Below are 11740 nucleotides of genomic sequence, written 5' to 3' on the forward strand. Positions count from 1 at the left end.
TGGCATCTTACAATACTGATGAGCAGTTACTACAGTGGGGTATGGGGGGCTCATGATAATATAGGTGAAGGTAATAACCACATTTTTTCATGTGAAACCTTCATAAGAGTGTATATCAATAATATCTTAATAAAAAAATAAATAGGAGAACAACAGGTCCAGAAAACACAGTACCTTTCTTTGTTCTAGCTATCTTATTAAGGATTTGTGGATAAAATGAGAGTTCCTCTGGCCAGGATCCTCACCTGGCCCTGTTTGAGTAGCTCACTCCACACCTGTGGGCAATACATGGCTGTTGACTCTATAAAAAGAGCTCCACCCAGTGCTCTGGGCACCATACGGTGGCAGGGCTGCAAGGTTCCAGGAGAGCAGAGCAGAGGCTGGAGTGGTGGCAGTGCCGAGGACAGAGGCCCAGAGGCAGAGATGGGCTTGCTGCATGCAGACTCGCTCTGAGTGACCGGGATTTTAGTGACTGACCTGCCACAGTGGAAATTAAGTTGGGTATAACCCTTTCACCCCAAGAATATTTTACTGTCATTTCTTTGGTTACATTGAATCCATAGTGAACTTGCCCGGGGCTGAAACCCATTGGCAAGACAGAGATGCACTAAAGCCAGCAAGAGATTCTGGAAATGTTACCATTTTACCCCCAGTAATTCATTTACAAACAAGTTATTGTCTAAATGTAATAAATTGAAAATTAACCAAGCAAAATTATTTTAGTATGAAACCCAGAAAACACTTTGGGTTCCTAAACAACCCTTATAACTTTAGATCTGTAAAAGGAACTAAATATTTAGAATTACATACATATTTCTACCTCTGTGGGGGTGGAAATCAAAACCAAAATAGTAGTAACATGTTCTTTGTTAGTTTTCTAAAGCTGCTGTAACAAATGACCACAAATTCAGTGATTAGAAACAATACAAATGTATTACCTTATTACCTTATATTTCTGTAACTTAGAAGTCCTACATGAATCTCACTGAGCTGAAATCAAGGTTAGCAATGCCATGCTCCTTTCTGGAGGGTCCAGGGGAGAATCTGTTTTCTTGCCTTTTCCAGCTCTATAGATCTTGTGTATTCCTTCACTGTGACCCCCTTCCACCGTCTTCTAAGCCAGCACTGGCAGGTCAAGTTCTTCTTACATCACATCACTCTTCTTCTTGTCCCTCTCTCCTGCACATTTAAGGACCCTTGTGATTGATTACACTGGCCCACCTGGATAACCCAGGCTGCTCTATTTTAAAGTCAGCTGATTAGCACCATTCATTTATTCTGGAAGCTTAATTCCCCTTAGCCATGTAAGGCAACATATTCATAGGTTTTGAGGATTAGAGCTTAGATATCTTTGGGGGCCATTATTCTGCCTACTACATTCTCTTACGGTCTCAGTGTGAAGAAACTGTATCTGTCTTGATGCAACCTAAGAAAACTTGTTTACACACTTTTATGAAAGCCCAGAACTCAGAGACCTAGGGTTCTAAGAGGCACTGAAAACTAGAAAGTAAATCTCTCATCTGCCCCAAACTATAGGGAAACCTTCATTCCCCAAGACTGTTTTCTTCTCATTTTGCTCCCAGCTCCACCCTCAGCCTATTTGAGTTATAAAATACCTGACTGAAGACATAAACCAATCTTCCATTGATTCGCCCCCGTCCAGTGACCACACTGTCTCCAGGAAACTACCAGAAAAACAGAAAAATAAAGGTTAAACAAACCAAATACTTCTTTTAATGAATTCTGCAATTACACCCCAATTGAAAGACCACTACCCCACACACACACAAAAAAAAAAATCCACCCCAATTCCTTAAAATTCAGTAAGAATAAAGGACATGAAGAAATCCCCTCTTGTCCCTCTGGCACAGCAAGCATTGCACTACTGCTTCATGAACATAAGTGAAGGATACTGTGGTCTTAGGCCTCATTCCCCTCAAAAGCAGGATAATCAAGATACCCCCTAGGACTGCCACCACCAAATGCTTGAGGGAAAGACGACACACAAAGAAACATGGCAACTTCTACCAAGCCACCCACCCCCACCCTCAAACCTTAATAAAGCAAACCCATCATTTTGCTTGGAATCCTGGCAATAACTGGGTGGCCCTATTATGGCTCAAATGGAGCCAGCTGGTTTAGTGCCAAGTTTACAAATCTTTGGTCACAAACAGCATATACCAAGACCTGAAGAAAACTGATCAAAAGTAAATCCAAAGAACTCTGCACATCCATGAAGAACACCCAGTTGAAGGAAGAAATGTCCAGTGACTCCAACCTCAAAAACTTCAAGGCATAAACTTAAAGTGTGTCGAAAAAGGCACGTGGTCAGTCTTTAGGGGTCTCTGGTTCCTAAACATAATAGAACACAACTCAAAGATATTTTCACCTTTCCTCCCAGGTCTGCCATTCTCTATCTCCAAGAACTGTGAACCTACAACCAGAGCCCTGGGAACTGGGCCAGAGTTACACTGCCCAAGGTATGAGCAGTTCACTCACATTGCTTCATCTGCAGACAAAGCTAAGTGGGGGAACCTGGAGGGCCCAGCAGTGCTCCTCCAGAGGCACTCCCACAATTCCAGGACCCCAAGTTTGAAAAGTTTTTGACATATCCTGAGTCCCTGAGGGATCTCATTAGTCTAGCAGGTAGGCCAGCAGGGCCACAGCTCAAAAGTGCACCTTGGAGGCTCACATCACCGCTGTAGACAGACAGATACCTTATTCTTATCAGCAGCCATTCCAAAATCTGCACATCTGTGCTCCACAAACATGTCACTCTCAATAAAACTGCCAGGATCCAACAAGAGACTGATCCGCTCTCTGGCCGTTAGTTTTCCCTAAAATGCAAAAAAAATCACTCACTCATTGTTGTCATTGTAGACAAAGTCAGAATGCAAGGAGTGCTCACGGGAGGGCCAGGACAGGTTTTCCCCCTTTGCCCACGTGAAAACCTCTATTTCATCAACCTGCCCAGATGACAGGTGTTACCAGTAGACTTCAGGGCAGACAGGGTGCTCCAGGAGCCACTAATTGTGGAAGGAAAATGAGGCAGAGAAGGAAAAGGTGAGAAGTGACTGACTCTGAAACAAGATAATTACTCCCACAAACATTTACTGGAGACCTAAGGAGCAATAAAAAGAAGAATGGAGAAGCAGAAGGTGGAAAACTAAAACAGGTTTAGTGAGGGGTCTGAGATTACACCCCCCAATTCATAGGCTTCTTCTAGGAAACCCCACAGAAGTTCACCTCACTAGGGTCCAGGGCCAAGTGAGGCAGGTGATAGAGGGATGCAGCCAGATAGAGTTCAGGGCCCCTGTAAGTTTCAAGGCCCTCATTAAGTTTCAAGAAGCTCCAATCAAACTCAGCCACTCAAAGAGTACACTTAGTTAGACCTCAGCTCTGATTGGTTATGCCCTGTGCAAATGAAGCCTTGTACTTTCAGCCAATCAGGAGTGGGTTGTGATGTCATCAGTTTAGTTATTTTATTGACCGAGGAAGGGTGGGACTCCTCTTCTCAGGAGGCAATATAAATCTCTGACACCACAGTCCTGATGGCATTCCCCCTTGGAGCCCTGCCTGAGTAATCGGAGCTTTCTCTTTTCGTTCATTAAAAGAACTTTGTTAGTTGCTTCTACTCAGATCTGCTAGCTTCATTCTTTATGGCCTCTGAGACGTGATCCTGGGGAAAACTTAAGCCACACAAGGACATTTTCAGGAGTACTTTCTGTCTCTTGCATAAGCTTCTCCTATCCTACACTGGGAGCCCCGCTTAGGAAGCCCACACCTGACAGTGATGCTATCATACAGAGACAACCCCAGCTCAGAGTACCTGAGCAGAAAAGGAGTGGGACAGACAGTGCTCACTTGAGAGGAGTGAAACAAATGCTTCTGGAGAGGTGAGGCTAGAGCCCTCAACCCATCAAGTGCTTCTGTTACTTGAGCACCCAAGCAGAATATCCAGACCCACTGTCTCCTGCCCCCCACAAAAACACTTCAAATTGGCTCTATTTTTTCCTTAAGAAAGTAGCGGAAGTCAGTGAGGTCATGTTAAAACAAATAGGCGATCCTACACACTGTTGTGTAAAGTAGAATAAGTTTTTCCAGAAAATAATTTGGCAGTATATATCAGAATGTTAATTTTGTATCTTCCAATTCATTAATTCCATTTCTGGGAATCTATCCTATGGAAGTAACCCAAAAATTGTTTCAACAAGTGGAGCGGGGAATTTAAATCAAGTCTGCCCCCTAAGTAAGTCAGCTTTGTCAAAAGAAAACAGATTCTGGAGGCTGCATCTAAACCCAACAGGATCTGCGGGCGAAGGGGTCGGGTGATGTTCCAGGGTGGAATTGAACAGTGGGCGCCAACAGAAAGAATGCACAGAACGAGGTACAGGCCTTTCCAGAAGATGATGTAAAGTTCCCCTGGAGGGAGGTTAAGCCCTCCAGGCACCACACATTATCAACCAAATTTGTATCTCACTCCCAAGAGTGTCAAGAGGGAATTGTTGCCTTCTTAAATAGTTTAAATTTACAACATCTAAATCAACGTTCTATTTCAATTTACAGAGCTGGTCACTGAAGACCCCAGCTTTCACCTATCCCACGCTTGTGAGTTGTGCCTCAGTGCCCTTCACCTGGAAGAACTTCAGTTCTACCAGGGCACCGATCCAGGCCCGTTTCTTTTGCTAAATGGCCCACCCAGCATATCTCCAAAGACCAGCTACAATTCTTGCCTCAAAACCCAGGGCAGTGGGTGACAGTGCCTGAGCTGCTTACCCTAATCCAAATAACTAGAGTAGCCTGCATACTTCCAGAAAAAACACCTGCTCCCGGGGCGCGCCCTTCCTATGCAGCAGGTCGACTCACGCTGAGACCCTAACTTGTTCTGCTAGCATTCTGGAGGCAGAGGTCCCACAAGTTGCCAGTGCGCACCACACCCCCCACTCCAGGATGATGTTTGTCCGTTGTTACTTCTCCTGCCTTGTATCTCGATTTTTCTGCTTCCATAATGGAACAAGAACCTACCACTACACTAATGGGGCACTAGAATAAACATTTCTTTTTTGATTAAGTGCCTATCATTGCTTCACTACCTAACAATAAGATTGTGAGAGGAGAATACTACCTTCTGTTTACAGTAAATTGACGCCTGGAGATTAAATAACTTGTCCAAAAGTTTACAGCTCTTGAGTGATTAGTCGGCTGGAGCCCAGCCAGGTCCATCTAAAATTCCAAAGAGAAAGCAGAGAGCGATAAAGCCTCATGTGCTCATCCTCTTTCCACTGGCCTCTTGGGAAAAGGTAACAGCAGGTTCCCAAAGTGAACGCTCTCGCCCCCGCCCCCGCCCCTTGCGAGCAACCCGCGGATTGGCTGGGAGGCCTCGGAGCCCGCGGCCAGGCGCGCTGTAATAGGTCACAAACGCAGCCGAGGGGGCCTGGGCCCCCTCAGAACTCACTCGCTTATGCTGCGCGTCGATGCGGCGCTGGCCTCCTCCCAGCAGCGCAGCACGACGCTTGTTCTCGATGCGTTCGTTAACGGAGACGGGCTGGCTGCAGAGGCCACGAAGCCCGACGCGAAGCCTTGCCCCAGCTGCCGCCACGCGTATGGCCGCCGCCATCTTTGTTCTGCCGGCGCGCCCCGAGCCGGCACGCCTCAGTACGCAAGTGCGTCGAGCGTGCGCGCAGCGGGTCTGCGCCTGCGTAGCGTCGCACGACACGGGAAACCTGTGGGCTGGAATTCGGAGTGTGCTTGAGAGGAGAGTCTGAGAGTTCGAGACCCCAGGCCCCCGACGGCGTCACCAAGGGAAGTATAGACCTGGTCCTTAGATCTTGTGCCCGCCTGGCAACATAGAAGATGGATAGCCCATGCCTTTCTCTTATTACTTAGGCCTCGAGTTTTGTCGTCATTTTCCTATATAAAATGAGTAGATAGTAAGAGCTAACCAACATTTATTGAACACCGTGCTTCGTGTGGCCTTAACCACTTATTTGCACTAGTTTATTATGCTGATTTCGCAAATGAAGCAAACGAAGCACAGAGAGGTAGAGTGAATCCGAACGTGTCATTATCAAGAGCAAATACTAAAAATGTGGTCGAGCCAGGATTCAAACACAGGCATGTATTACGTGCCATATATTGATCTTAACCTCTAGTGAGTAATTCTCAAAGGGTAGGCCCAGCAGCTTCAGCCTCAACTGGGGCAAGTTGGAGATCCAAACTTTAAATTCTTAGACTCCACCCTGTACCTGCTAAATCAATCTGTTTCGACAGATGACCTCTGGATGATTTTATGCTTGCAAGAGTTTGAGAACTGCTCTAGGGATTTAGAACTGAACTATTGGGAGTTTGTCCATCTGTTTCCCCAGTTAACAAGCAGTTCTTCAAGTTAAGGAATGGGTATATGTTTTGCATTCTTAGCCCCAGAAAATGCTACAGTTGATCATTAACCCCTCCAATTCCAGCTTATAGGCAGGGCCTTCATAAAGTCCAAACTCTGGCCTAAGACTTTAATGTTAGTGCAATTCAATTCAGCAAGCATTTTTGAGAACCCACTGTGCGCCAAGAACTAACCACCAGTATTTATGTTTCCTGGAATAGGAATTGTTCACTTTAAAATGCAGGGAAGCTGAGGGTCCAAGGCCTGAAATCATATATCTAGACAAAACCTACCTGAATCTGTCTGACTCAAAACTGAATGCTCTTGACTCTGCATTTAGGTACCTGCTTTAAGGACCTCACCAACCTACAGAAGTAAACAAAGGACTGGCCTGGTAGCACAGGAGAGAATTTGGGCAAGGCTGGGTTGTCAGAATGTATCTCTGAGAAGTGCATGCCAGGGGACAGGAGTAGGGGCATGTTCAGATTTACATGCATGGTTGTGTCCCCAGCTTTTGCAGGAATGGTGGTAACAGACTGGAAAGTAATAATGGAGTTAGAGGGAAGAATTTGTTCATGTTCAGAAACTGGGACTTGATTTGGGCTGAGGGCATTGTGCTGCCTTTGTCCTCAAGTGTTTTGCAAATCCCTCTCCTATGGCACATCTCATACTGTGTTACAAAATATCTCCCTTCCCAGCTAGATTCCCCAAGCCAGAGGGGCAGTGCCTGTTGCTGGCTTGCTCACCTTTGTGGCCCCTGCACGTAGAACAAAGCCTAATACATAGGAGGCATTTGAAATCTATTTGTGGAATTGAATTGAGCTAGCAAACAGGCAATTTCATGTGACTCAGGAGGTTTTCTCCACTTACGCATATTTCTCTGCTCTGGTATCATCTCCTCAAGGCAGTTTACCCTGAATTACCCTCTGCCTGGGTTAGGAAAGTATTGATCCCTCAGGGAAGCAAGGAAGTTTTCTTATTTAACTTTGAATAACCAGTGATTAGCAGAATGCCCAGCATAGGAGACATCCATAATGATTGTTAGACTAAATCTAAATGCTTCTTCTAGATGGTTCTCCTTCCCTCTCTTCCCCCTCCTCTCATTCCCCCTCCTCATTGTCCTAGTGCCCTAGCTTGGGTACTCCATAAGTAATTCAATAGATCTATAATGGTTTTCCTCCTACCTCAGAGGCAAGTCCCAGCCTTGGATCATGGGAGAGGAGAGTTGAACTACCTAATAATTGCCCTTAGAACTCTAGCTTGCTGTGGGCTGTTTTCCTGTCCCTAGTTGTCCTCGTGGGGTTGCTATGTTCGAGTTATTTCCTATTTTGAAACAGGAATCACCCTGATCTGGACATTCTATCCTAGTCAGTGACAACTGTCAGCAAATATGGGTGAAATGGAAGGAATAAATTTGGAAGAGGACACACATATTTGGGAAAGTGTTAGTCTGGGTCTTCTGAGAAGCGGCCACCAAGAAATCAATTAGGGGAGCCACCTGTGACAGAAAATAGGTCAGCATCTGGCAGAGGCTGGGAGAACTATCAGATTGCAGTGCAAGTCTAACTTCCAGTCAAGGAGAGAAGGGAGGAATAAAGGTGACTGGGAGTTTCTTGGACTACTGTGCAGTTTAAGGAAAGTTCAGTAAGGCTGTGGAGGAGTCCTGGACCCAAACTATTCCAGCCACTGTTAGCTGGGAGCAGCCTTTGAGACATGTTGGCCTCATTGCCATTCAGTAGTTAAGAGAAACAGCCAGAGCTCTCACTCAATTACCCTTAGTGCAGTCCAAGTGTTTTCTCACCTTAGAGGGTTTTTGGGTGGTTAGGAATAAAGGGTGTGAAAGAGAGGAAATTTTGGAGAGCAGCTGCCATCTACGTGGGAAGAGAGGATTTTTAAGATATTTCTTCCATAGTATGAATGCACTTCTCTCTTTAGTGTTTTATTTTAAAGACTGAAGAAAAAAATGAAGCACTCTCAATTCACTTTGTTTTTCTAGACCGTGTCTCTTTCACTACTGAGATGGGATCACAAGAGCCCTGGCTTAAATTCCAGTTAAAATGGTTATCAAGACTTGGAACCTGGTTTTCCCCAGACCACACACATTTTCCAAGCCACCTTGGAAAATCCTCATCTTTTCTGACTCCTTGAGCTCTGTGGGAAATGACCAGAGTTGGCCTGTCCCTTTTTCCACAGGCACCTTCAGACGATTCTTCAATCCTTGCTGAGCTGCTCTTTCTTTGAAGTTTTTGCCATATGTTGATCCCTGACCTCCACAACACCACCTCCTTTCCCTTCTGTGATTTTCACATCAGGCTTGCTTTTCCCCACTTCTCTGCTGTATTAGGATTCTCCAGAGAAAAAGAGCCACTAGGACATGTATGTGTGTGTGTAGCTAGATAAGAAAAATTGGCTTATGTGGTTAACTAATATTGTTAAAATGTCAAACTATCCAAAGCAACATACAGATTCAAGACAATCCCTATCAAAATTCTAATGGCATTTTCCATAGAAATAGAACAAAAGAATCCTAGAAATTGTACAGAACCACAAAAGACCCCAAATAGCCAAAGCAATCTTGAGAAAGAAGAGCAAAGGTGGAGGCATCATGCTTCCTGATTTTAAGCCATATTACAAGCCTATAATAATTAAAATAGTATGGTAGACTCATAGAATAATGGAACAAAATAGAGAACCCAAAAGTAAACCTAGGTACATATGGTCAATTAATTTACAATAGAGGAGTCAAGAATATACAGTGGGACAAGGAGAGTCTCTTCAATAGATGGTATTGGAAAAACTAGATAGCCATATGCAAAAGAATGAAACTAGGCAACTATCTTACATCATATACAAAAATAAACTCAAAATGTATAAAAGACTTAACATAAGACCTGAAATTAAAAACTCCTAGAAGAAAACTAACCAATAAACTCCTCAATATTGGTCTTGGTGATGACAACAAAAGCAAAAATAAACATGTGGGACTGCAAATGAAAAAGCTCTGCACAGCAAAGGAAACTATCAACACAAGGAAAAGAAACCTACCAAATGGGAGAAAATATTTTCAAATATGTACCTAATAGATAATATCCAAAATATATAAAGAACTCATACAACTCAGTAGCCAAAAAAAAAATCCTATTAAAAATGGACAGGGGATCTGAATAGACATTTTTCCAAAGAAAACATGCAGGTGGCCAACAAAAAGATGCTCAACATTACTATTCTTCAGGAAAATGCAAATCAAAACCAGAATGAAACATCACCCCACATCATTTAGAGTGACTTATCAAAAAGACAAGAAATGACACATTTTGGCAAGGATGCAGAGGAAATGGAACCCTTGAGCACTATTGGTGGGAATGTAAATTGGTGCAGCCACTATGGAAAACAGTATGGAGGTTCCTCAAAAAAATAAAAATAGAACTATCATATAATCCATACTTTCCCTTCTGAGTATTTATCCAAAGAAAACAAAGACACTAAACCAAAAACATTTATGCAACCCCATGTTTATTGCAGCATTGTTTACAATAACCAAGACAAGGAAACAACCAGTGTCCATCAACAGATGAATGGGTAAAGGAGTTGTGGTATATATAATGGAATGTTAATCAGCCATAATGAATGAAATCTTGTTATTTGTGACAACGTGGATGGCCCTTCAGTGCATTATACAAAGTAAAATAAGTCAGAGAAAGAGAAATACTGTATGATCTCACTTATATATAGAATCTTAAAGCAAAACAAAAAGCCAAGCTCATAGATACATAGAATAAATTAATTGGTGTTTGCCAGAGGCAGGAGGTGGTGGGTGGGTAAAATGAGTGAAGGGGGTCAAAAAGTAAAAATATGTGGATAGAAGGTCACAGAAATGTAATGCACAGTATGGTGATTATAGTTAACAATACTGTATTGTATTATTAACATTATTAAATAGGCATTACATATTTGAAAGCTAAGAGAGTAGATCTTAAAAGCTGTCATTACAAGAAAAAAATTTTTGTACCTGTGTGTGGTGACAGATGTTAATTAGATCTGTTATATATACAATTTGTATATAATTTTGCAATATATACAAATATCAAATCATGCACATCTGAAATGAATATAATGTTATATGTCGCTTATACCTCAATAAAAAATAAGACTCATAATATTCATAGTTTATTGTGGATGTTTTCAAATGTACCAATATATAAAAGATAATGTGGTTTTTATTCCAAAAAATAAAAATTAAAGATGGAGAACCATGAAAGTCTGTGGTGCAATTCAGTCCAAATCCAAAGGTCTGAGAAAGGGGAGCTGTAGGGTTAATGGTTTAAGTCTGGACCTGAATCTGAAAACCCTAGCACTAGGAGGGAAGATGTCCTTGGGCAGGAGAAGATGGATTTCTCAGCTCAAGCAGAGACCAGGAATTTGACCTTCTGCTACCTTTTTGTTTATTCAGACCCTCAATGGATTGGATGATGCCTACACATTGCTGAAGATGACCCTTGTTAGCCAGTATGCTGAATCAAATGATAATCTCTTCCAGAGACACACCCAGAAGTAGTATTATTGCCAGCTATCTGGGCATCCCTTAGCCTAGTCAAGTTGACATAAAAAATTAACCATCACACCTGCCTTTCACCATTATCAGAGATTCCATTCAGCCTCCATGCTGATATCCCAATTCCCTGGCCTCAGAATTCCTCAGCTTCCTCAACATGAAAGGCTTTCAGTTCTGTTCCACTTCAGTCACCCACACTCTGGCCTTGTGATCACTAAGAATATCTCTACTTCTAAAAGCTGGAACCTGGCAGTTCTGCCTGCCATCTCCTTTCCTCCTACCTTTCCCACACCCTTTCTTCATACTGTGTCTGGTCCATGCCCTTGATAGAACCTTTAATCCCTCAGTTTAAGTAATTAAACTACCTTCACTACCTACGCAAGCACTCTAGCCTCTTTTGACCATTGAGTTTCCATCAAGATCACCATGCCAAGTCTCAACCCTGGGTCACCCCTTCTCTTGGATCACTCAATTCTGTTCACAGACTGACCAGAGGTGCTGGCAGAATTCCCAAAAATCGTACCACATGTATTAGTTTCCTAAAGCTGCTGCCACAGATTCCCACAAAATTGATGCCATAAAATAACAAATTTGTTCTGTCACTGTTCTGGAGGCCAGGAAACCAAAATCAAGATTTGGCAGGGCCACTCTCCCTTCAGAGGCTCTAGGAGAGCATCTTCTCTCTGCCGGCTTCTGGTAGCTCCTGGTGTTCCCTGGCATGTGGCAGCATTACTCCAAACTCTCTTCCATCTTCACATAGCCTTCTTCCCTGCATCTTTGTATTTATGATCTCTTCCCTTTTCTTGCTAGGA

General features: G+C 43.2%; 1 protein-coding gene across 2 annotated transcripts in view; it reads right to left on the reverse strand.

Annotated features, from left to right (window-relative positions):
• Positions 1 to 5652, reverse strand: part of PCCB (propionyl-CoA carboxylase subunit beta) — a 96302-nt gene extending 90650 nt beyond the window's left edge. For both annotated transcript variants that reach the window (XM_036877374.2, XM_036877373.2), the window contains exons 1-3: positions 5456 to 5652; positions 2718 to 2837; positions 1617 to 1685 (exon numbers count right to left, since the gene is read on the reverse strand). In XM_036877374.2, the coding sequence (XP_036733269.2) occupies positions 1617 to 1685; positions 2718 to 2837; positions 5456 to 5617 (351 nt within the window). In that variant the 5' untranslated portion in view covers positions 5618 to 5652. The remainder of the gene's footprint in view (positions 1 to 1616; positions 1686 to 2717; positions 2838 to 5455) is intronic.
• Between the last annotated feature and the right edge of the window lie 6088 nt (positions 5653 to 11740).

The sequence above is a fragment of the Manis pentadactyla genome, chromosome 1 (assembly GCF_030020395.1).
Source record: "Manis pentadactyla isolate mManPen7 chromosome 1, mManPen7.hap1, whole genome shotgun sequence".
NCBI classification, from domain to species: domain Eukaryota; kingdom Metazoa; phylum Chordata; class Mammalia; order Pholidota; family Manidae; genus Manis; species Manis pentadactyla.